A 25,979-nucleotide genomic window follows, 5' to 3' on the forward strand; every position below is an offset into this window, starting at 1 on the left:
CGAAGGATTACTGAGCATGTAGATTACCTAAAACTCCGCTTTTTACACCCCTGTCTTCCAGCCATGAGTTACTCACTCTTCGCACCTCTAACAGAAACCAGAGCAGGGAACTAAAATGAAATGATAGAGTTTTTTGAAGTGATAGGGTGGGTTGCAGAAATTGTTAGTAAAGAAAAAAGTTTAAAACTGCCTTGACTGAGATTTTAAAATATTTTTAAATTGTAACTTTTTATGCTGTGCTCTTTCCTTACTTATTAGCATGGATAATCAGAGATGGGCTGTGCTAAAATTAACTTAGATTAGCAGAAAAAAAGAAACACCTGATCAAAATCACAGATTGCATAAATGCAGAATTATAAAACCATATTAAATGACTAAATCAGAGTAACAGAGCTGGGCGGGCTTGTGTGAAATCCAGAAAGAATGGAATGCATAAATATTTGTGTTTATATCACATAACTTGTGTGTATTTTTGAAATAAGTTAATTCTATATTCAGTAGAATTTAAATTATTGGAGTATATTCTGAGTATTTAAGCATTCCATGGGATTTTTAGTAATATAAGTCCTGTTCTTGGGATATTAAAAATAATACATATTTATATGCAACTGAAATCAACTAAAATATTACTCTTTGTAATTTTCAAATGAAACAGTAAAAGATGATTAAGTCATTACTGCAACTATGTTGTCTTTTATGTATAGATGCCTAGTATGAAACTTATATAGAAATGGGTGCATTTTAAATAAAAATAAAACACCCCCCCCAAAAGCTTTTCAGAAAGAAAACTGGGAAAACTGAGTAGTTTTATTACTACATAAACCTACAACTACAAATCTACAACTCTGAATGCATACAAACCACGGAGTAACAAGGAGTAAAATTTAAACAAGGCATAAAACATGTCTAAGAAAAGGGCAGTTATAATTTCAACAAACGTGCATGACTTCAACAGTGCTGTTTTTTTCCCTTAAGAAGCGTCTGTCTACCTACTAACTTTACAAACATGTCAGGTTCATAAAAACATACATGGCATATGTCAGAACAAACTAACTTGGTATTAAGGCTTCACGGTGTAGTCCCAACTTAACTCCACCAAAAGAACAGATCCTATGTCCGTCTTACATCTTTGGGCTTGGCCGCTGACAGCACTTCAGAAGTAACAAATTTTATTCAGAAGATAATTCAGAAAAAAAAATTACACTAAAAAGTGGTTAGCTTAAGGTTTCAGAGAAAAACTTAGTAACATTTTAATATATGAATATAATAATCTACTAAAGACATCTTCAAAAATAACCAAAACAGAAATAAGTACATATTGCTATTGGTTTATAAAAATTAATAATATCTTAAATTTGTACAAATCTTCTTAGCAAACCTAACAACTTGACATATACCTCATTTGAGATTAAAACCATAATCACAGTTAACCTTTCTGAACTAATAAGTAAATGTGCCCTTATTAATAACCCTATTTTAATAAGTATTCTGTATTTAGAAAAATACTTCCATTTAAATATTATTTCTAATGAACGTTAACTGGGAAGAAAGTAGAACATCAATGAAATATGTCCTCCTCACATGCATTATGATTATAAACTAAGTTATCTCCTCATAATTCAACTCCCAGGTCATAACTAATTATATCTAACAGTATGGCTCTGTCATGATTTTAAAAGAAAAACATTAATTTCTGACAAACAAGATTGGAGGCTGGAATTTCAGACTTAATAATGACATTGGCCATGATATAGCATCTCTAAGATAAAGAAAAGTTAAGGCACCTGGTATTTCTGTTTCAAATATTCAATAATGACTGCTATTGTCTTCAAAAATTCAATTTAATTAAATTACACAAAACCCTATTTTTCTTGAGGTGGGAGAATTTCCAGTAACCACAGGTCAATACATAAGTGATGAACAAGAAGATAAGTAAAACTGAATACTGACTTAAGGAACAAGGACACTTGAAGCATTTCCCTGAAGTCACAAATTCAAAATAAACACTGGGGACTTCCCTGGTCGTGCAGTGGTTAAGAATTCGCCTGCCAACGCAGGGGACACAGGTTCGAGCCCTGGTCCGGGAAGATCCCACATGCCCCGGAGCAACTAAGCCCGTGCGCCACAACTACTGAGCCTGCGCTCTAAAGCCCGCGAGCCACAACTACCGAAGCCCACGCACCTAGAGCCCGTGCTCTGCAACAAAGAAGCCACCACAATGAGAAGTCCGCACACCACGGCGAAGAGTAGCCTCCGCTCACCGCAACTACAGAAAGCCCGTGCGCAGCAACGAAGACCCAACGCAGCCAAAAATAAATAACTTAAATAAATAAATGAAAAAACAAAAAACCAAAACAAACACTGGCAAAACACTGATAAGACACAGAAATTAATGAGATTCTCTAATTAGTCCTATCAATAAAACTCCTCACCACGTAGCACAAAGTTCAGTTAATATTGTGAGAAACCCTTAATGCATTCTTAATGTCACTCTCATTTCACTTATTTATCTTAGAAAGAGGTGGTTACCAGAAGGACAAATCACCCGTAGGGTTCTTCCAATCTTCCTAGCACCAACGACAAAGAAGGCCTCTTACATTTCTTGGACGATTTCCTTCTGTAGATCCCCACCCTACACCCCCATTCATTCTGCATTCTCCAAGCCTAACCCTGATACACTGCTTGACTTCTCACTTTTCTAGCATTATTCTTAGCGCAAGTAGGGCCTACAAGAGCGAAGAGAGATAGAGACAAGGGAGGCAGCTTTACAGTGTTTTTAGAAGACAACTGGGGGACTACACACACCTCTATGACGAACTTGAGTACTCTACGGAAAGTGTCTTTTTCTGGTGGTGATGAGTATCGTGCTCACAATGCCATTCCAATGAATACATGACACTTCTAAGAGAGAAGGCCTTCACAAGTTCCAGTTTCTTGGATAGCACCCCCCTTATTATGAGTGGTGCCTGTGAGTCTCTGAGGAAACATGAGTTTTCACCCAGACAGAAATGACTCATTTTACTGCTGCTTACAGGTTTATGGACCTGTTTCTCCCTAGACCAGGGATCAGCAAACTTTTTCTGTAAAGGGACAGATAATAAATATTTTAGGCTTTGTGGGCCAGATGGTCTCTGTTGCAACAGTTCGAGTCTACCGTTGTAGCGTGAAAGCAGCCACAGAAAACACATAAAATAAATATTTACTTTATTTACAAAACAAGCGTCAAGCTAGATATAGTCATCAGGCCATAGTTTGCCAATCCCTGTCCTAGACCAAAAGCCTTACTCTTATAAAATCTCTTTAATTCTCGTGCTAAATGGAAATCAAGTCACTATGTTGCTCCTGTTCAACATTGGCAACCAGCCCTTCTTCCTAGAACGTGCAATGCTGTGCTAGGTTTTTAAAACAGGAGAAGAATAAGAAAAAGGGTAGAAATGAGAAGAAAGAGGTTGGTTTAGAAGAGAGCTTTTGAGTACTGGTAAGAAAAGACAGATAAAGTCTATGGCTTGGTAACACTGAAAGAGATTCATATACTGATATACTTTACTGCCATGGTCACTGTTCGCTAGTTCTGACTTAACACAACATGTCAGTTCAATAAGTGGAATCCCCAGATCAGGTGAACCTTCCAGAAGTGAATGTACAAGTTCACATTCTGATATAATTTCATCATCTCACATCTCCTTCAAAAGGGCAAGTCCTCCTCATCTTGGTAAAATAATCCATAACAATGACATTGATGACATTACAAATGATTAGATAAATAAACAAAAAAAAGTCACAGAATGGGAGAAGATATTTGTAATTTGTATCTGACACATTAGCTGTATCTAAAATATCAAAAGAACTCTTAAATGTCAATAATAAGACAAACAGCTTGATTTTAAAACTGAGTAAAAGATTTGGACACACTTCACAGAAGATATATAATATGTATAGTCAAGAAACACACCAAAGCATCCTCATCATCCCTGCTCACAGCAGAAATGTAGATTTAAGCCACAATGAGATATCATTATACACCCATTAGGGCTAACATTTAAAAGGCCAAAAATAGCAAATGTCAGCGAGAATGGGAACAACTGGAACTCGTACATGCTGGTGGGAATATAAAATTACTTTTGAAAACATTTTAGACATTTTATTCATAAGAGCCAATACCTGGAAACAACACAAACTTGTCCATTGACAGATGAATGAATATAAAATATATAGTAAGCTCATAGAATGAATACACAGCAACAAGGAACATACTGCTAACAACATAATGAATCTCAGAAGCACCATGCTAAGTGCAAAACTAAACACAAAAGGCGATATATTGTGTGACTGCATTTATATGAACTTCTAGGAGAGGAAAAACATAATGACATAAAGCACACAGTGGATGCCTGTGGCCAGGAGCAGAGGAGGCACGGACTGCAACGGGGGCACAATCTTTTGAAGATAATGAAAATGTTCTGTATCTTGACTGTGGGATTTCACAGATGTGCACATCTGTTAAAACTCACCAAATTGTACATGTTGAATGAACACAATTTATCATGCCAAAATTATATGTCAACAAAGTTGATTTAAAAACAAACAAGGAAAAAAAAGACTAGTCAGGTAAAAGACCAAGTAGATGGATGAACATGAGACAGCATGTAGTCAGTGAAATTCCCACAAGTTACTAATCAAGGTTCTGGAGAATGAGGGACATTTGTTGTTTTGTTTTTGTGTTTCATTTTAAAAATATGACGCATCGAAAGATTCAAAAGCAGTACATGAAACGAAGAAAGTTCCCCACTCCCCACAGAAAGCCACTGCCAGGAGCAGTTTCTGTGTCTTCTGAACAATTTTTATCTACATTTTGTCCCAAAACAAATGGATCATTCTCTTCATACACACTTTCTAAACTTTACTTCTTTTGCTTACTAAGTAGCTTACCTTTTCATGTCGATAACACATATATATCAAGTTCTGAACATTACAGTTATGTTCATGAGTAATACATCAGGGTTTCTCTAGTAACAGACATTTAGATTGTTTACAGTTTTCCAAATTACAAGCAATGCTACCACGAATATCCACGTACATATATCTTTGCATTTTTGTGAAACCTGTGGATTAAAATATATCGGCATTTTTGGTCTATTGTTCTAAACCTCCCTCCAAAAATGTTCAATCTTGTAGTGGACTATTTCACCAGACCCTTTCCAACAATGGACATCACTACACATTCAGTAGATGAAAAATATCATAATCCTATTTTTAATTTGCAATTTCAAAAATTATGAGCAAAGTGGAGCTGTTTGCCCATAACTGCAAGCTACTTGTAACTCTCAACTTTTCTAGTAGGTCACTGATCTTAATCTTACTGATCTGAAGCGTTTATTGTCTTACTGTGGCAAAGACTGATGTCTGGCCTCCAGTATGCATCTTGTCCTTATCCCTCCTGAAAATAGGACCTTCCCCTCGCTGAATTTCAGCTGAGCCTATGTCTATCTACTTAGAGGCCTCTCCCAGCCTCTCCTGAAGCTAGAAGTTGCCACATGACTATGTATGAGCCCATGGAAGGCAGGAGAAAGTGACAGGCACAGTTCCCAAGTCACAGTCTGAAAGAAGAAGGCTAGCTGTCCTTGACCTTTTTTTAGCACCACCCTCCCCACTGCCCTCCTGTCTGGGGGGAAATGTCAACAACTGGAGCAGTCACTGTGGACCACGCAGGGAAGCCATATGTGGAAGATAAAAGAACCAACCCATCTGCTAGGGACAGCTCCCAACAGACTGTTATGAGAGAAATGTAAACTTCTCTCTAATTTCAGTCACTGATGGGGGATGAGGGAGGGCAGGTCTCTCCATTAAAGACTCTACCTATATTCTAACTAATGCACATACTAGTCAAATTTAATTTAGAATCTTAAGAATGTTAATGTTAGAAAGCAGTTAATATAGTGCTTCAATGAATTCTTTACAACACAGACTGGCAAGAGACAAATCAGATATCTCAACCAGTCTCTGTTATCTACTGTAAAATTCCTAGAGTAGTTCAAGCATCCCAAACTTTTAAAAATAATATGCCGGTAGTCTTTCCACAGTAACAATGATAAACTTCTGAGCATTTCCAGGAAATGACGGTTAGAGTAGATAAAATTTATCTAGGTTTATTTTTAATTTTAATATTTGTGGGGATAAAACAGACACTCTCAAACCCTGCCAGATAAAGTGTAAACAAACTTTCCATAAAGCAATTAAGAGTATACATCAAAGTCTCAATAATGTTTATTTCCCCTTGACGGATAATTCCATTTCACTGTATTTGTCCTAAGGACATAATCACAGCTGTACAGAAAGGGCTGTGCAAAGGATGTTCAGCAGAGTGTTTATTACAATAGAAAATATCAGGACTCATCTTGAAGACTAAAAATGGGGTTAATTAACTGGTTAAATAAATTGTAATAAATAATAATGTTAACAATAATAGTGATGATTATTTATGTAATTTACTATTGCCAGGCATTGTTCTAATTGCTTTCAATATTTTAATAGGTATAATCCTCACCGCAAACCTATGAAGTATTATCACTATCCCCCCCTTTGATACCTGAGGAAACTGAGGCACAGGGAGAGAAAATAACTTGTCCAAGGTCACACAGCTAGGAAGTGGTAGAGCTCGCATTTGAGGCCAGGAAGTTTAACTCTAGAGTTCACTATTCTACACTACCTTTCATGTAGCTCTCAGTGATAAAATATTACGCAGTCTCTTAAGAACAAGTTAAAAAACAACATGAATAAATGTCCAAATGTGCTAAGAGAAAACAGCAAGAAGCAAAACTCATACCGTGACATAAAAGTCATACAACATCATCCCAGTTAGTCATACATCATCCCAGCTTTTCTGTGTTAGAAAAGCATATACATGTATGCATTAAAAAAGAAAGGAAATAAAAATAAAATGTTAATAGTGACTATCTCTGCATGGTAAGACTGCAGATGACTTAATTTTCTTCATTTTATTTTCCAGTATTTGTAAACTTGTATTAGAACATGCTTTTCCCATCCTTACACCAAAAAGTATAAATAGAATACATCCCCCTAAATTCTTAATACTTCTTCCCTCCAGAGATAATGAAGCATTTTTACTGTTTCCATAAAAATAAACATTTTACTTTTGTTTATAAATACTGGAGATATGGGGATATATGTATATGTACAGCTGATTCACTTTGTTATAAAGCAGAAACTAACACACCATTGTAAAGCGATTATACTCCAAATAAAGACGTTAAATAAATAAATACTTTGTGTTGCCCTCCCCTGCAAAAAGGTCCAAAAAATAGAATTTGTATTCAAAAACAACAATAAAGGGTAAGATCAAGGTTGTTGCAAAAAAGAATGTAACTTTTAGTTTAGATGAATGAAAAAGATCTACCATAACACAGGAGACTAAAGTATGGACTCCAAGGTCCCTTTAAAGCCATCTTGACTTTGTATTTATAGTAATGAGAAGTACTTAATGACAGAGCCCAAAATGTTACAGAGTAGTCCATAATAATATAATCTATTTTAAACACTAAGACGAACATAAAAATCACTGAAAGTTTTATAGATCATCTGAGTCTCTGCTTTTTAAAAAAAAAAATTTAAAAGCCTCCAAATTGTATTTCTCCTTAATAACGCATAGCTGCTAGAAACTGCTTAAGAAGGTCAATAGGGTGTTGCCAGATTTCCATTAAATCTTTTTCTAGAGCTGATCACATTTTCAAGGTAATAAGTTCTGTAGTAAAGCGGATTATCAGAAAGAATACCTTCTTTGTAAATACTTGTATAGTAATGAAATTTTTAAAAAACCTTAGAAAAATCAATTCATTACTCTTTAAACCTCTGATACATTAATGAAATTAAGAAAGTCTTAAATTCAGAGGAACACTACCTATGATATTTATATATTTTACATTTATGTCTTGATAAACATAGAACTCTATTGTCCTCATTTCTTGCCTGTAATAGTATTTTTATTTTTCACATGAAAATAATTTTATATATACTTCTCAAAACATATCCTCACCACCACTAATTTCATACACAGAAAAAAAAAAGACAAATTTTCCTGTTTGATCCCATCTAGAATACTTCCTCTGAGATGTGATATATATTAAGAGTTTAACTATCAATTATAATAACCTGTTTCATCACTACATCAATTTACTACTCTTAATTCACAAGCGGAAGCCAGGATTAACATAAAAACTGTCTCTTGTGTGACTTACCTGGGTAATAAGCAAAAGCTTGTTTTATTTAGTAAAACTGCAGTTTAATTCAGACTATAGTATGAAATCAACTGCAAATAAGTTCAACGAAAGGCTGATAAAAAGAAAATTAACCTTTAGAATGTGGTTTTTACAAAAAGAGTAACATGTTACATTGAAGGATTTGAGAAATTCTTTGATAGTAATTTCCTTTTCAAAGATTTTAACTTCAAAACTTACCCATCACTTACATAATTATTTAAACAAAGTTTCCATGGAAATGAAGTCTAGAAATGAGAAAGGAAGCCATCCAAATTTTTCCAACCAGGTTCTAAATTATACACTTATAATTCAGTTTTTAAAATTATGATGAACAATTATTATGCCTGTGGAAAATGGATGATGAAAATGTATTTTTCTCTGCTGATTAAGCTACTAATAAAACCTTATAATGCCATCGTCAATGAACTTTTCCACCACGTCCAATGCTACCTGATAATCTTGAAATGCTAGATAAAATGCAACAGAAAAATAAGGATTCTCAGGGTTTAGTATAGGAAATGGATGTGGTTATGTATTATGACACCACAGAGTAAAAATGTCAAAAACATAGTTAAGGAAAACTACCTAGCCTTGGAATTAAATAATGCCTGACTGCAAGTTTCCTTTAATCGAAAAAGGCTAATATTCCTCACTTTAAAAAGTAAACGCACAATTACAACATATACATGTATACACATAAAAAATTTATATGCATCCAAACATATATATGTATAAGTGGATATATGTAAGTTTGAGTGTGTATGAGTGTGTTATATAAATGTATTATGTGTATTTATAAATTTTCACATGTAAAAATTATACATTTAAAATTTTCAGTTGCAGAAGCTAAATTTGGAAGGAAGCAATCCTTTGTAAATACTCCATACTTTCAGGGAATATCATGGCTAACTTCAACATATTTGAGTATACAGTATCCAAATTCATTCACACAATTATTTTACTACTGTTAATTAAAATCATGTAGAAAATTAAACTATGCAACAAAAATATTCTAGTGGAATATATTAAAAAATCAGTGTCTACCAATTCCTTCAAGTTCAGCTGCAGTTCATTTTTAGAATCTTCTTTGGCCAACCTTATGTGCTATGAAACGAACAGGTATACACTGTCCATTGATTGTGTGTTTTGTGCTAATTATTACTAAGCATTCAATTTGGCAACATTCAATTACCACAGGCCAAGAACTATCAGAAAGCAGTTAACACAAAAGATAAAATCCAAATTTTAAGAGAATATCCTGAATATTTACCAGTAGATGCTAAATTGACATGTACATATTCTCAATAATCTGCATGCGGTTTAAGCATGAAACTTTATAACTAAATCTTGCTTAGCAAGTTTTTTGAGCAAATTAAGAATTTTTACAAAGGAAAATCACCTACTGGTTCAATTTATTCTTCATTTGACAAGAGTTTAAAAATCCAAAATGGATTAAAACTAAGCTTAGCTAACCTACTACCAAATGATCAATGGACAATGGTGATAGTGACTGTAATTTTATACATACAAATTGACAAGTCCTCTGTTCATAGGAACTTTGGGTTAACCCAAGAGAAATGTCAATAAAAAGATACCATTTACTCAATATATTTGCAACTAAGGAAGCATCCCTACTATCAGTCAAAGCAAGTAACTAAAGTTTACCTTACTCTTCTCAAACACCCTCTTTATAGACTCCCTGCCCTCTTCAAATTACAAACTCAAAAGCAAAAGCACTCTAAAATTAAAATGTTTTATTGCCTTCTCATTTTATTTAGAAATCACCGTACATTCTAATGTATAAATATCTTAGATGACCATTTTCAGCTTTCTATAAGATTTGCTAAAGACGACAATTTTCATCAATATGCATATCTAATACTTACTAATTCTCTCTGTAACTAAGAGTTTTTACAAAATGGGTAAAGAGTCAATAAATAGCATATGAAATTTTATTACCTATTTTGGGCACCCTATACCATACATCCTTCTAGTAAAAGCATCAACTAAATTATCTTCTTTATAAATGAAAGACAGTTATAATATGGAGAAACAAAATCACAGTAATAAGCAAATATAATACTTTGAAATATGTATTTCTGAATAACAGGATTTTCTTCTTCATTATATTTACTTAAATTGCTATTAATCTGCATTTTGAGCACAAGAAAGCTGAACTGGACAGAGAAGTAGAAAACAAACCAGTATAAAATACTGTCTTTTTAAGGCATTACTGAGGCTTTAAACTATACCACCTCTCTGAGAATTAACTATTTAATAACTTATATTTCTATTTTTAGATGTATTAACAGGAAAAAGGAAAAACTTTATAAAGTCATTTGATAGTGGTATAGAGCCATCATGTCCTCAGAATACTGCATTTAGAATTATAGTAAGTCCTATTTCAGATGATAGACATTGAAGTAAAATATAGAAAACTTAAAAGAAAGATTATACAGTAATAGGCCATTAGAAAGTACTTTTGCCTTTCCTGCAGCAGAGAATTCAGAGAAATTAAGGTTCAATCAAAATAATTTTTTAAAACTCAACATTTCACCACATGGTACAAATGCCAAGAAATAGTAAAATTGCCCAAATCGTTATAACAGGACAGTAAAGCATGAACATTTATTAATACTTTACCATTAATAACGGACATGCTCAAAAGAAAATGTAGAGTAAGAGTTGAAAGAAACAGAAAAGGGAAAAGCAAATATCAAATTTTCCTTATACACAGGGCAAATCCTAAAAAACAGTGCTCTTATGCATAGTTCCAAAATGAAGCTATCTCAGGAGAGAAGTGTAATCAGTTACCCATTATCTGCCACATCAAAGTTTTACGTCACCAAGATTATATAAGGCCTGCGTACCAAGTTCATCGTGCAAACTGCTGCCGCCTACAGCAGATGCATTGTCATGTGATGCTTCTAAGTGGACACTCCCATTTCTCACCAGCAAGGAGGCACTAGCACTGAGCACTGCAGCCTGGGAAGGGGGGCGGGACTGGACTTTGACCTGGGCTGTGGACTGCTGGTCTTGCTGACCATCTTGAAGGCTAGGAAAAAACATGGATTGGGGAGACATTACAGGGAAGAAAAGAGAAAACAATAGCTAGAAGTCAATATAGAAAACAAATTAAAAAAAAAAAAGATTTCAATGTAACCTAAGAAAGAGCCAACAAACTTTGTAAAATATGCAGATCATACTGCCGGCTTAAAATTTCTGGTCTTTAGAAATCTGATTCATGGTGATGAACACAGAAAAATTTCAATGTATACGTAAAGCAACCAATCTGTGACACCTTTCCACCTCAAGACAACAAAGTCCTAGTATAAGGAAAAAAGTAGCAAAGAAGAGTCACAAGTACACTAAATATATGTAGGCTGTAGCTGGTCCCTCATAGAAAAAACCTATTTTTTAGTTCAATATGCATTTTTATAAATAACCTTGATATAATTATTCTAGAATTGTTCTTTCAAATATTCTGGCATCTCAAATTCACAATAAGACAACATTTCTATGCACTTGAAAACCAAAGAATCTTTATCAAATGCAACCAAGATGACAATTTTGAATCAAAAGAAAATCACAAACTAGTGAAGAAAACCAGAATAAAAAACACTGACTCAATCAAGTGAAATAAAAATGACTGCTGAGATGCTAGAAGAAATATAATTCATATATAAAGTGTTTTTTCTATCAAAAGCCTACATAGTTCTGAAATAAGGCCACAGGCTTTATATACAAGTGTTAGTTAAAATAATTATGTTCCCTTAGTGAATTTTGTTCTTATCTTTTCCAATTCATATCAAAGTTTCATTACAAGAACCATCGTTTTACAAAACCATAAAAATAATTTGGAAACCAGTAATTTCTCAAGGGATATTATAGTCTTTTCTGAATTTTACAAAAATTTAAAAATACTTAGTATTTTGTGATTATAAATGTTATTAAAATTATCTAAAGTATCTAAAAATTAGATAAAATTAAGAAACTATATTATATTCTTAACTCATTTTTTGTTTATATATATTTTAAAACACTATGAATTTTAACTTTCTTAGTATAACACTCAAATTTAAACTGATGAAACTCATGAAAACACTCTGAGTATAATTATTATATGTCATTCTCTACATAATGTTCAATGCATATCTGCACTATTATTAGACCTTTTAGGATTTAAAAGAAGTATGCTACTTAGAATGGCCTTATTCAGTAACTTTATCATTTTCATGAGTATCAACTTCTCTCTAATCCTTTGAATTAAACGCAGCGGTTTCTCTGATGTCTATAAAACAAGACTAATCCTGCTGCAGACTGGGAAGAGAGCTGTAATTTGAAGCAGAGTTGAGCCTTGAACAACGCGGGGGTTAGGGAGCCGAATCTCCAGAGTTGAAAATCCGCGTATAACTTATAGTGCCCCTCCTTATCCACAGTTCAGCGTCCAAAGATTCATCCAATTACGGATCATGTCACCCTACAGTATTTATTATCGAAAAATACCCACATGTAATTGGAACCACACAGTTCAAACCCATGTTGTTTAAGGGTCAACTGTAACCATGAAATAAGACTAAGTAAAAAATACTTCACATATTGCTTAAAGCTGTGGTTATGGTAACAGAACACACTCTGGAACTGTACTGTCTAATACAGTAGCCACGCATGACTAAAGTAACTAAAATGTTAGTTCCTCATTCATGCTAACTGTATTTCAAGTGCTCAAGAGCTACGTAACACAGCTAGTGGCTACCATGGCTACCACAGCTACCAGAGTGAGCAGAAGCTAGTAGTTAGTGTGTTCTATACTGGACAGTGCAGATTATAAAATATTTCCACCACCACAGAAAGTTCTGTTACATTAATTTTTTTTCAGGCTTCTTTTAGAGCCAATAAAAAGTACATAATCTAGGGCTTCACTGGCGGCACAGTGGTTGAGAGTCTGCCTGCCGATGCAGGGGACACGGGTTCGTGCCCCTGTCCGGGAAGATCCCACATGCCGCGGAGCAGCTGGGCCCGTGAGCCATGGCCGCTGAGCCTGAGCGTCCGGAGCCTGTGCTCCGCAACGGGAGAGGCCACAACAGTGAGAGGCCCGCGTACCGCCAAAAAAAAAAAAAAAAAAGTACATAATCTAAATAGAGCACAGGAATGTATGCAACATATTAAAAACAAATAAGTCTGCAAAACACTTACAATGCTTACCGGCACTAACTTTTTAAGTCATAACTATAAATAGTAAGTCTGTCCTTGGAAGCCATCTAAAGTTATCCATAAACCTTACCAAAATGACCAAATTTCACAAGGGAGAAAATTTTGAGTAGCTCAAGTACTATGATCCTTCAGATTCAGAAGACAAAATTTTATAATATACGTATATATATACTCAACAAATTTTTCCATCAATTTCTTCACTTAGAAGTCATAAACAAAGGTGCTATACGGCAGTTAGATGTATTCTAATGTGAACGTATTGAGAATACGCTAATCTTCAACATATCAATATATAAAAGGTTTTCAAAATATTAGGCAGTGCATGAAAATCAACTCCAGAATAAAGAAACAAAGACAATTAGCCAAAATCTATGCAGTTGTAAATGTCCAGTTTCTGAACATCAAAAGCTAGACAAAAAGTATTTATGTCCCTTGAATTCCTGTTTTCAAGAATCGTTCAACAAGAAAAAAGCGTATTATTTTTGCACAAATTGCTAGGAAAACTATTCCTGGAGGTGGTACTTCACCTTAAGCTAACTAATAATTGACAAAAATTAATCTTTTTTACAATACCAATTATATATCAAAACTATCAGTTTCAGAAAAGGTAGCAACTATTTCACAACACAGCAAAAGGTAGAAATTTAGGTTTCTAAACCGTTAATTATCAGTAGCATCACTGACACGCAGTCTCACTAATTAATTAACTCTTCTAATTTAAATGATAAAAAAATAGTTGGTCTTGGTCTTTCCTTCCTCTGTACCACTTACTTAATATTTGACACATTCTGCCTTACACTGTTATCTTTGTATGTATCTCCTCAACTAAACAATAAGCTCTAAGAGTATGATCACATTATTGCTATGAATCTCCAGAGAACACTCAGAAGAGTATCTTGAACACAGTACACAAGCAACAAATATCTGGTGGATTCCTTCCTGTGTACCACAAAATGATATGAATTTCCAATTATGGACTCAGTTATTACTATGACCTTATTTGATTACAAGCCTTTCAATCTTATATTTAAAAAAATAAATTTAAGGGCTTCCCTGGTGGCGCAGTGGTTGAGAGTCCTCCTGCCAATGCAGGGGACACGGGTTTGTGCCCCGGTCCGGGAAGATCCCACATGCCGCGGAGCGGCTGGGCCAGTAAGCCATGGCCGCTGGGCCTGCGCGTCCGGAGCCTGTGCTCCGCAACGGGAGAGGCCACAACAGTGAGAGGCCCGCGTACCGCAAAAAATAAAAAATAAAAATAAATAAATAAATAAATTTAAGAATACAGTAAAGCTTCTTTCCCTTCCCCCAAATGCACTGATGATTTATTTTCATTCCAGTCCATTAACTAGAGTTCTAAAAGATATCACATTTAGGCTGATAAATATAGAACCAACTCTTAATATTATTATAGAATTTTTAAATATTCATTTTTGTTTTTAGCTCTAGTAACTGGGAAGAATTAATAAGGGCCTACAAGGTTAAGTTAATGAACAAAAAAACTTTAAAAAGTAATTCTGAAATAGGATATTCTAACAAGCATAAAAAATACATGCAAATTCTCTTTGTGAGGAAATTGATGATTCACTCCCAATCTTTGGAGACATATACTCTACCAAGTTGCTTTTTAGACTGTTGATTACTTACACTATTCATTAAACTTTAAAATAAGTTAATAGATTTTACTGATATTTATAGAGTAGTTATAATTAAAGTGTTATCATACCTATTCCATTTCTTTTTGACAAGTTTTTCAAGTTTTGCATAACCATGCTATCCTATATTTATTTAAATATGAGATTATTATGTAACTCACATTGAGAATACCACTATTACTTTACCTGAATATTTTTGCAATTAAAAAAGATGGTTTTATTCAATTGGTGTTTCTCCTAATTCCTCACAGCTAAATTTTATCTTATTTCATTCATAATGAAGTCAGCCTCTTTAAGATACATGCAATCTTTGTACTGGAAATACCATGGAACCTTAACAAAATCTACATGCTGACTGATTATTGGAAGACTACTTTCCAAAAATCCTAATGTGAGCCCTTTACAAATAAAGGGCTCACAGCATATCCTCATTTGAATGGTGATGTATTTAAAACCTTAGAAATCCTATGTGGTTGGCTGGAGTTAGAACAGTTCTTTAATATTCCACCAGGCAGAGAAAAAAAACCAAATTTGTCTACATTTGTTTAGAGAGTGAGATCCAAAGAATGAAAGGATTTATAAAGACTAAAGAGGTTAAAAAAGATTAAGAAATATCAACATGGAGTGAGAAGGTAAGCAAAGAATATGTCTATGGCAAGTATAATTCAAGGGGAAAAAAAGAAGAGGTTAGAAAACACAAAATAGGAAAAGTAAAATGAAATGGTGAACACCTTCTGCAGGTTGGGACTATACCCCAAATCCATCAGCAAAAAAAAGTTACCTCAGGGAGCAAAGGAAATAGAAGAGGAGGGCTCACAAAAAGTAAAGGCACTCAGAAAAGATTTCTAGACCAAATGTTTCTTTTCAATGGTTGCTTTCCCATTTTTATATTTTAAACATTGGTTTAACTAATCCACACTGCATTATAAATTATGTATTACTGCAGGATTAATTAGGAACATGATCTATGAAAGATGAAGTTCCTGATTGTAATGTAAAACTCAGAAAAACAATCCAGTCTTAAATCCCAAGGAGAATATAAAATAAAGCAGTGATTTACAGATATAAGGATTTTGCTACTTTCATGAACAAGATTTTAACAAGGGAAGAGATTTATCTCTTCAAACCTACCATGCATTCAACAGCAGTTATTTCACCAAATTTTCTTCCTTTTGAATTTCAAAATGTAGTAAAATAATTTGGGTAATGATGCTTTTGGACACAAGAGATTAATAAAAGCATACATTATAATAACATACGCACTGCTTAAGCAAGCACATATATTTTCGTCCATATTTGTATTCTTTAAATAAAGCATAAGTCTTTTGAATAGGTTTTTTTATATTTCTAATTCAAGCCATAGGCTCATTAGATTTGACATAACTGAGAATAAAAAAGCTTAAGAATTTCAATTAAAAATTACTCCCAAGATTATAAATAGATGCTTTCCTAATTAGGAATATTGGAAAAATAATTTTTTTTTGTTCAGCATACTATAGAGGTTGAGAAATTCACCATAAATGTACATACAAATATATATATCTGTGTGTGTGTATATATATATATATATATATATATATATATATCTCCAATTGACCATAAGTTCCCAAAAATTAAATATTCTAGTTCCGTGTCATTTACTAGGTCCTGGTGTTTAATTTTCAAGCAATGCAAAATAAAATATATTATATTTTAGTGAAATAAAATAATCAAACTGGTTTATCAGGCTGACGTCAACAAGCTCACCACTCAGTCCATATTTGTTCATACTGAACACTGTTCAAGGTGTTCGGGAAAAATACTGCATTAATATTACTAATTTGGTGTAGGAAAAAAAATGAAAAGCTGACTTAAGGCCTCTATTTACATTTCTATAACTGCCCTAAAATAATTTTTGTGATTTAAAATTGGCTAAACCAATCTGATCATTTTGTTTAAATAATGCAATATAAGACATGCATAATTCAATAAGCTCAGTCACATGCAGAGAAAGCCTAAAGAAGCGTACAGTATAGGAGAGAAACTGGAAGAAAAAAGAAAAACAAAGCTATTTAATAAATGCTTTCTTGAGACTGACAGAACAAGTTAGAGGTCTGTTACATGCATGTTAACCTTGGTGGAATTTTAAAATACCATACCTTAGGGGTGATCCGATGAGCAATGTAGGAGGGGTAGGGTTACTCCCTGCATTGTGCCGGCGCCGTACTGCCTGGCGCCTAAATGTGCTGCGTTCACGGCGAAATGACACTGCCTCCTCGCTGGCCTGTGCTGCTGCATTAAGACAGACTTAGGTCAAACAGGAGCCTAGGTCAGAGGCGTAAACAGCAGCTGAGCCTGTCCTCCCCAGATACGGCAGATTAACAGTGAACCTATGAAAACCTTTTGGCTCAGTTAGTCAAGTTCCCTCTACTTTGAGGGTGGGAAGTCAGGGACTACACACAATCCTTTTTATTAAAGATAACTGTTTCTTTAAAAATAATGTTTCTGATGTTATCTGGCCTCACCGTCTTCTCTTCAACCTCAATTTTCTATTTTAAGATCTCTGTTGTTTTAAATCTTTTTCTAGAAGTCTTATTTAGTCCCATATTCCTCTACTAGCCCTTTAAGTCAGCCTTAAAGGTACTGTATGTGTCAGTTCCAACCAATGGTAAAGGGGCATTAATTTCTTCCTTTCATGAAGACAGTAAAAGCAACAATGATAGTACCTGTGATGACGAGGAGTCAGGCAGTAAGTTTATCTCACACTACCCTGTGCCATAGTTTTGGCAGCATTAAATGAAACTGCTGCCTGCTATGCTGCACAACTAGCTTTTTAAATGCTCAATTCAAGGTAGCATGTGTACATGTTAACTGTAGAGTAGTTGGCTACCATCAAACTTTATTCAACTCCATGCCCTCACACTGGTCCCCTCAACACTAGGAAGCAAATGTCAGCAAAATATCACCAAAAATATTAGAAACCCATAGCTTAATCCAAAAGCAATAAAGTACAAACTAAAACCAAATATATAACAATGAGAAAATCGAAACTATGGCTTAATAGAATTACATAAAATTTTATAAAACCATGACTGATTTGGGTTTCTAAAACAAAACGCAAAATGATGTTTATCCATTTGAATCTAAAACAATTGTTTCCTATAGTGATCTAAATATTTTAAGAATCATTTTGATTTTGCGAAAGGGTATTTTGATACTAAATATGAATAAAGACAAAACAACTTAGGCCAGATGACATTTTTTTTTTACAACAAATGAAAATTTCTTTCTTTTCAGCAAGTATGAAATGGATTACAAAATCAACAGTGTTGTATTTTGACTTCAGTTCTCTGACAAGTGTTCTTGACATTTTGAAGGCGTTACTAATTCTCATCATTATTCTGCTTAGCAACAGCCATTTCCATCAATTTAAATGTTGATTTTAATAAAGTATTCTTTTAAATGTTTACACCTTTATCCCTTCCCCAGGCTGCCCCAGTGAACGTTCTTTGTGTAATTAACCCATTATAATTAGGAATATATGGATTACCTCCAGAAGACATGGACTTCTCTATCTTTAGGCAATGTTTTCTTTTATTAAAGGGATGACAAGCACAGAATTATTTCACCCACTTGGCAAGCTTCTGCCGGTAAGAAGTGTAAGTCACAAATAACGGGTCAACAATTTACATTCCTTCTTTCTTTCTCTGCTCACGCACTCCAGTGACATTCTAAAGTTAGAAAACTAAATCAGAATGAGGCTTTGGGGCTTTGAATCCAAACCAAACTTGACTCCCGGAGCTAATACTTCTTTTCTTTTCTTTCACCAGTTTTATTGTGATATAATGAGAATTCCTTTAATGTGAAAAGGCTGTTACTTGTGATGTAAAAGCTCATGTATACAAAAATTATATATGACCTGTGAGAATAAATAATGCTGATTAAATATGATTATTTAGAACTGTGCTGTCCAACATGGTAACCACTAGCCATATATGGCTATTTAAACTTAAATTAATGAAAATTAAAAGTTCAGTTTACCAGATTCATGACCCATACTTCAAGCGCTCAACAGTTGCATGTGGCCAGATACAGACACTTCCATCACCACAGAAAGCTGTATCGTATGGTGCTGATTTAGAGTCAAGGATGCCTGTTTGTCACTGTAACCTACAGAGCATATTGTGTGCTTTGCCTATTCCTGACAACCAAGACCTCAACAAAGGAAAGAGTAACCAGCACTGTCACTAAGAAGAAAACATAATATTGGCATGGCAGTCATTGGATGAAGGATAAAACAAAGCAAACAAGCCACTTGAAAGAAGAAATGAGAAGTTAGATGAGTGACTCGTATACCTATTAATGGTTCTCAGACGTCAGTAAGGTTAATTTGGGTTATGAAATTTTAAGTCACTATTTTAAACCTCAATTCAAGACTTATTTTTGAAATTATATTGAAGATTTCTATTCTTTTGTTGTAATAAACTATTGCTCAATTCACAGGTCAATTCACTTCTCTTAAGAAACTATCAAACATTCATTCTAGTTTTAGATACGTTGTTTCAATCAAAATAACAGAGTAAATTTACCCAGATAGAATTTATAGGGGATAATTTAATCCATAAAATGTACTAAAATTATTCAGAAGGAATAGATGATCACTGAATACTGAGAAGAGGAAGAAGGGACATAGGAAACAGCTTTCTTTACTATCTTCCTTCTACTGAGGACTTAATGGGGTTAATTTAAAATAAAAGCTAGTTATTCCATAGTATTGGGACAAAAAAACAAAACTACAGTGTCCATTTGTAGTCAAAATGTTCTTTGGCTTCTCCAGAAGGCACTTTTTTTTTTTTTTTGCTAGTAACATACCACTTACATTTTGTTATCTGCAAAATAACTATTAACATTATTTTCTTAAGAAAATAGTTTTAGAAACATATCAAAAGTTTAGACGTCCATAGAACAACATATTAAAATAGAGTTCTGATTACTGCCCATGTTATCCTCTGTAATATTCAGGGTATAAATAACCGATGATAAAAGAATATTCAATGTTTACTAGAGCCACCCGTTTAACAGTAGCTAGGATCACACATTCAGCTGAAAACACTGTGCTATTATTTATGGTCACACAAATAAGATTAAACCATGCCCCCCCTGGGAAGGTGCTACTTATATAGAACATTTCCATTTGGAACAGGTTCCAGTGGGGGTCCAGTTCTATTAGAGCCGAGGGGGAAAAAGTGTCTAAAGCTTAAAAATAATTTGCTGTAAGCATGCTCAGTCACATAAGTTATAGCCTTACTTGATGAAAATTCACTTCCACAATCCAACTACAAAAAACTCTTTTTGAATCCTTTAACTTTATAAGAGAAAGAAAACAACAACAACAAAATATTTTAACTGGGGAACCAGAGGGGAGAGAGAAAACACTTTAAAACCTGGTTTTGAAGTTGATATTGCTTAAAACTCAGTATCCCCTGGCAAAGAATAAAATTAACTAGTATAATAATGAGTATAAAATGCAAACAGTAAAAATTTAGCACTCTAGGTACAACTAAATTTTATGCATGTGTAGGTAAAGGAGAAAAAAACCACATTCAAGTGATTCAAAAACCATGAATGGCAAGACAGATATAAAGCACTTTCAAGGACATATATTTAGACAAATGTGAATTTTTTAACATTTTTTAAAAAATTATAAGAGTCTTGACTTTCTAATTATTTCTTTGTGTTAAAAAGACTTCAAGAGACTGAATTACGATCATAAGTTTAAGAGATAACTTCAGATAATTTACCTGTATTTCTGGAGTAGTGATACAATCATTCAATTAAGTTTAAACACTCTCATGCACAAGGCACAGATATCCAATGATATTTTAGACAGCTGTGGTCTGATCTATTCCTAAAGACCACAGAGAAAACAAAATACACACCTCCCGCCTAAGGAGTTACTTCCCGTTTATCTCAACGAGTTAAGGAAAATTCTACACATTCTATAGTGAATTATTTTAATGCAGTATTTTTTTTTTAATATGGGGGTATTAAAACAATAGACTTCCAGTTTGTTTTAGTCTGTTAAAAAACAGGGAAAGCATTAAAGGCACTAATATACTTCCAGGATGACTGGGATGGCACAAAAGAACACAATTTGGTGAGGCAGGAGGTGAGGATTGTTCACACTGTATCTCAAAAATTGGAAAGTTATGAGCAAAAATACATATAGAAAAAGATGCCACTTAAAAATGATGCGAATCATACAGCTGACTGCTAGTGAAAGGATTCATATGTAATAAGCTGCTTTCTAGTTGTTACATGCTGCTATGGCTGGCCTCTTGTGATAGCTCAATGGCTAGTAAATGAATTGATAAAAATTTAGACAGAAGACACTGCTCAAGAAAGGTGTTGTTTTCAGAGGGCAGTGTCTATTGTAGGAAAAAAGGAGTAAATTTGGGAAGATCACGAAAATAAAAATGTGTGTTTTGGTACCACAGAAGCAAGCTGTTTAAGCCAACACTTTAAGAAAAAAAGATGAAAGTATGAAACAAATATATACACATTTCAGAAAATTAAAACATAAACATTCTGAAATACACTGAAATATTCTTCAAGGTAAAAATTATTTTACTTAAGAATTAAGTTACTATATGAAGAAATGAACATTCAAATGATTTTGCAAAAAAATTTTAAAGGAAATATTTTAGTCTAGTCATGAAATCCATTTTATCTAAACATCTTTTCCCTTTCTTACTTTCCATGTCAGTCAAGAATGATGCTAACATCAGCATGCAAAGATTTTGTTCTAATATAGAAACAAATGCTTACAAGCATCATTTTCTGGGAGGCCAAAGAACAAGAATCTGCTGCACAATTTCTAAGCATTCATTCTGAATTAAAATAATTTCCATCTATGAAAACATTTTAAAGGTCTACTCTATTTTTTGAGACATAAACCAACAAACAGTAGCAAACAACAACAAAATTATTAGCTGTATCTTGAGTTAGAGAATTTACATATCTTTATTGATACTCTCCATAATCCCAGGCAGTCACACAAATATAGTTGGGTAGACAAAGTTAAATGATACTCTGGAGTCATTTAGGAACATTTCCTAAAAGATATATAGTTTAAGGATTACTTACTTTCATAGGTGGTTCCTAATCTTTTTGAATCCTTTGTGAATGGTCTGATAGACCCTCTCTCCTGGAAAACTGCACTCAGAAACAATTTTGAATATATTTTCAGGAGACTCACATAATAAGGGATCATTAGTGAAGAATATATATTTGAAGTGACATATTTGAAAAGGAAAACTTCCTTACAAATGGCATCAGTGTCTTAGTTTTCATAATAAATCTAAAAAGCACTTGACACATGGAAGCTTGTTAGAGTCTGATCATTAACTGTGAGACATGCTTGAACAGTTATTATTACTGTTTCACAATTGAGGAAATTGAGACAGGTTTAATGGCTTGCCGGACTATCCAGTTAGTAATTAGAGGTGGTATTAAAATGTAACTGTTTGAATCCTTATACAGAACTTTACTGCTGCTAGAAAGAATGGGCTGGTTTTGGGAATTTGATACACAAACCCTTATTTGCCTCATCAATAAAATACCTCTTTTCTTGACACTGCTTTAAAAGAAGATAATTTTTTCAAGTAACTGAAGCATACAAACCTGCTTACTACATCTAATGAGCATCCTTCTATGTGGTTTTATATGTCTAAGCTTTCTTCTCGGTACAGACTAAATATAATACAATCTTTCCTTAGTCACATACATTTATTAGTGCGTTATACTGTAATACAGCATTAAGTTATGATACTATGATGTCCTTGAACAAATTAACATAGTTTGCCCTGGATTTAATGACTCCCTACCATTCTGTTTTTGGCACTGGTGTGTATGGTTATTCCAGCTTCCGTAGAATTAGCAGTGCATTTCTTCTGCTGTCATTATTTTTAGCCTCTACAAGCACCCCTCCCTTTCTACTAATTTTCTTCTTCTCACTTACTATCTTGACTGGGAAATCAGAAAATTAAGTTTCTTAGAATTTAGAGTCCCTCTATTCAGTAAAATAAAACAGCTTTAATCCACATATTCTTGTCTGTTCAGTGGTCTTTGTCTTTTTTTTTCAATGATATTTGGGATCAAATTTACATGCATGGTACAAACCCTCATAAACTGTTTATCAAGAAGGTTTGGTTTTTCTTTAAATAAAGTGATATTCCCTTAAAAAAAGACTATCTTTGGTTCCTAACACAAAAATATTATAATAGGATCCTATTTCATGCTTATAAAATAGTGACCCAAGTATTACATTTAAAATAATTTTCTCAAACAGAAAAACAGAGGTTGAGAAATTCAGAAAAAAATACAAAGAATAACAGAATGAATATAAACCTTCCTATTCTGGTTGCTCTTTACAGTCTGTTGAATCAGGCAACATATAAGTTTAAGTTACCCAAAAGAAAACAGGATAATTTTCTATCGTATATAACTTGTCTGTACTTTTTATTCCTAAAATACTAGTCATAAGTTATTGAAGATATGCTTTATAATTATAAAAGAAAAATTAAATGCAAAAACAAGAGATCATCAATAGAAATGTCTTAGCCTGAATATAAAATTTTCCTGCCTAAGCAACCACAGAACATTATGGATGAAATCCAATTTTAACCAAAGTACTAGATCAACGGTGAGACGTCCTATGAAAACAATCATTTGCTATGTGACTCAGTATCAAAAGAAAAGTTATATGACCTATTGCTGCCAAGGTAAGATTAAAATCCGTATTACTAGATTAGATGTTAATAAAAATATTTTTCTTTTTGGTATTATGTAAGAAATTAGGAATTCAGATTATTTATTTTTACTATTATTGAGTTTCACAATGGCACAATGAGAGTATCTTTAATGTTTTTCTATATCTAATCATTTTCTTCAACTTTAAGGACAGGATACATATGAGTAGTGTAACAGACTGGCCTGTGAAATAGAAACATCAGCACTATTAAGCTGTTACTACGTGCCAGGCACTGTTGTAAGCATTTTACATCTATTAACCCCTTTAGTCCTCATAAAAACCCTACAGGATGGGTGAAGCTGGGGCGAAGGGAGAGTAGCATCGACATACATACACTACCTAATGTAAAACAGATAGCTAGTGGGAAGCAGCAGCATAGCACAGGGAGATTGGCTCGGTGCTTTGTGACCACCTAGAGGGGTGGGATAGGGAGGGTGGGAGGGAGGCTCAATAGAGAGGGGACATGGGGACATGTGTATGCATGTGGCTGATTCGCTTTGTTGTGCAACAGAAACTAACACGGTATCATGAAGCAATTATACTCCAATAAAGATCTATTAAAAACAAAAAACAAACCTCTGTGGGATAGAAACTACTATCATCTCCATTTTAAGATGAGGAAGCCAAGGCTTAAGAAGGTAAGCAGCTTTCCCGGAGTCACAACTACAATGAGCCCATATACTAACAAGGATGTATGACTCCACGTCACTGTATTAGGTACCTGCTATTTTAGAATATTTTATTTTACTACTTTAAAGTACACTTCCTTAGTTCCATCCTTCCACAGGACCAACACCCATTCAGCTTAAAGATAAGACAAAAAGAAATCATCAGAGAGCTCATTAACACGTCCAAATTCATTAGGATAAAATCTACTTATGGTTTATGTATAGCCATGTGAATGGTCAAGCAGTATCCTCTGTTGTGCTGACACATTTCAGGAGCAGAGTATGTAAAGCAGAACAGATAGCCAAGAAAAATTTCTCCTAATTATCAAAAAGAAGTAACAATCTAATAAATTTTACAAAGTACTTGGGAGTCTATATAATTTTTAAATAATGAAAACCAAAATATATCCCCTCCCACTACCACCAATCATCCAAAAAGCCCAAACAAGACCCTCATAAAATGTCATGAAAACCAACTAAATATAAATCCAATACGTTTAAGCAGTTTAGTTTTGATCTTATTTTTATTCTAAACACACTGAAGCTCAAAGAAAAATAGCCCCGACAATGCCTTCCTTTGGCAAAAAATGTTTTTTAACAGCCCGGAGATGATTACATTTATTCCACTAAAGTGCCTGGAAATTTTTAGTTCATTATTTGTTTCTTATTAACAGTCGATGATTTGTTTTATTAAAAAAAAATAAGAACACAAACAAAAGCTGGAATCTCGAAAAATGAGGGCTCATCTTAGTCAAAGATCAGCACTGAGAAGCAAATAAGACCTTCATATAACTTTTCCTAAAAAACAGAACGCCCCACGTCCCTGTGAAGAGGAAATGGCATTTTAAAGACAAAGACATAAGATTTACTATAGCTCTTACATATATTTTAGTATTTACATTTCAACAATATTTAGAACAGCAATATTTTTCTATCATTGCATATTCACTCTTAAAATTTATTTTAATGACAACTTTAATAAAAATTAAGCTATAATTTTAAACCCAATGGTTTCTTGCATATTGTGAACATATCTGATATGATTTGTGTGAGAAATCACTAAAAGCATTGCAGACCTTTTATAAAAAACAGAATGATACCCACATCAAAGACTTGAGGGAATTTAATTACTATATTGTCACCAAATGATTATAACTTCAGATATAATTAGTTCTCAATATTTAGGTCTGACAGCCTAGTTTCTTCCTTAGGTACTAAAGATCATTTTTTTACATTCCCATTAGAAATTAATCTTTGTTAGAAACTATACCAAAAGAAGAGAATGTTTACCACATTATGGACTTTTAAAACACTGTGGGTGAAATTAGAATTCTTTGAGAGAAAAAGCTTGTTCCTTGTTTCAGAATGTTTGTGCAAACAA

At 33.7% G+C, this 25,979-nt stretch overlaps 1 protein-coding gene across 12 annotated transcripts in view; it reads right to left on the minus strand.

The window, feature by feature from the left end:
* The window catches only part of PCNX1 (pecanex 1), a 179,625-nt gene that overhangs the window by 93,410 nt on the left and 60,236 nt on the right, over positions 1-25,979 (minus strand). For 9 of the 12 annotated variants that reach the window (XR_012329918.1, XR_004525034.2, XR_004525033.2 and 6 more), the window contains exons 7-8: positions 17,278-17,410; positions 11,144-11,328 (exon numbers count right to left, since the gene is read on the minus strand). The exons of 2 other annotated variants lie outside the window; for them this stretch is intronic. Coding sequence is in view for 7 of the 10 variants with exons in the window: in XM_073800299.1 (XP_073656400.1) it covers positions 11,144-11,328; positions 17,278-17,410 (318 nt within the window). In the remaining 3 variants the exon portion in view is untranslated. The remainder of the gene's footprint in view (positions 1-11,143; positions 11,329-17,277; positions 17,411-25,979) is intronic. One more of the 12 variants, XM_033850975.2, reaches the window with a different exon arrangement.

The sequence above is a fragment of the Tursiops truncatus genome, chromosome 2 (genome assembly GCF_011762595.2).
Source record: "Tursiops truncatus isolate mTurTru1 chromosome 2, mTurTru1.mat.Y, whole genome shotgun sequence".
In the NCBI taxonomy this organism is placed as follows: Eukaryota; Metazoa; Chordata; class Mammalia; order Artiodactyla; family Delphinidae; genus Tursiops; species Tursiops truncatus.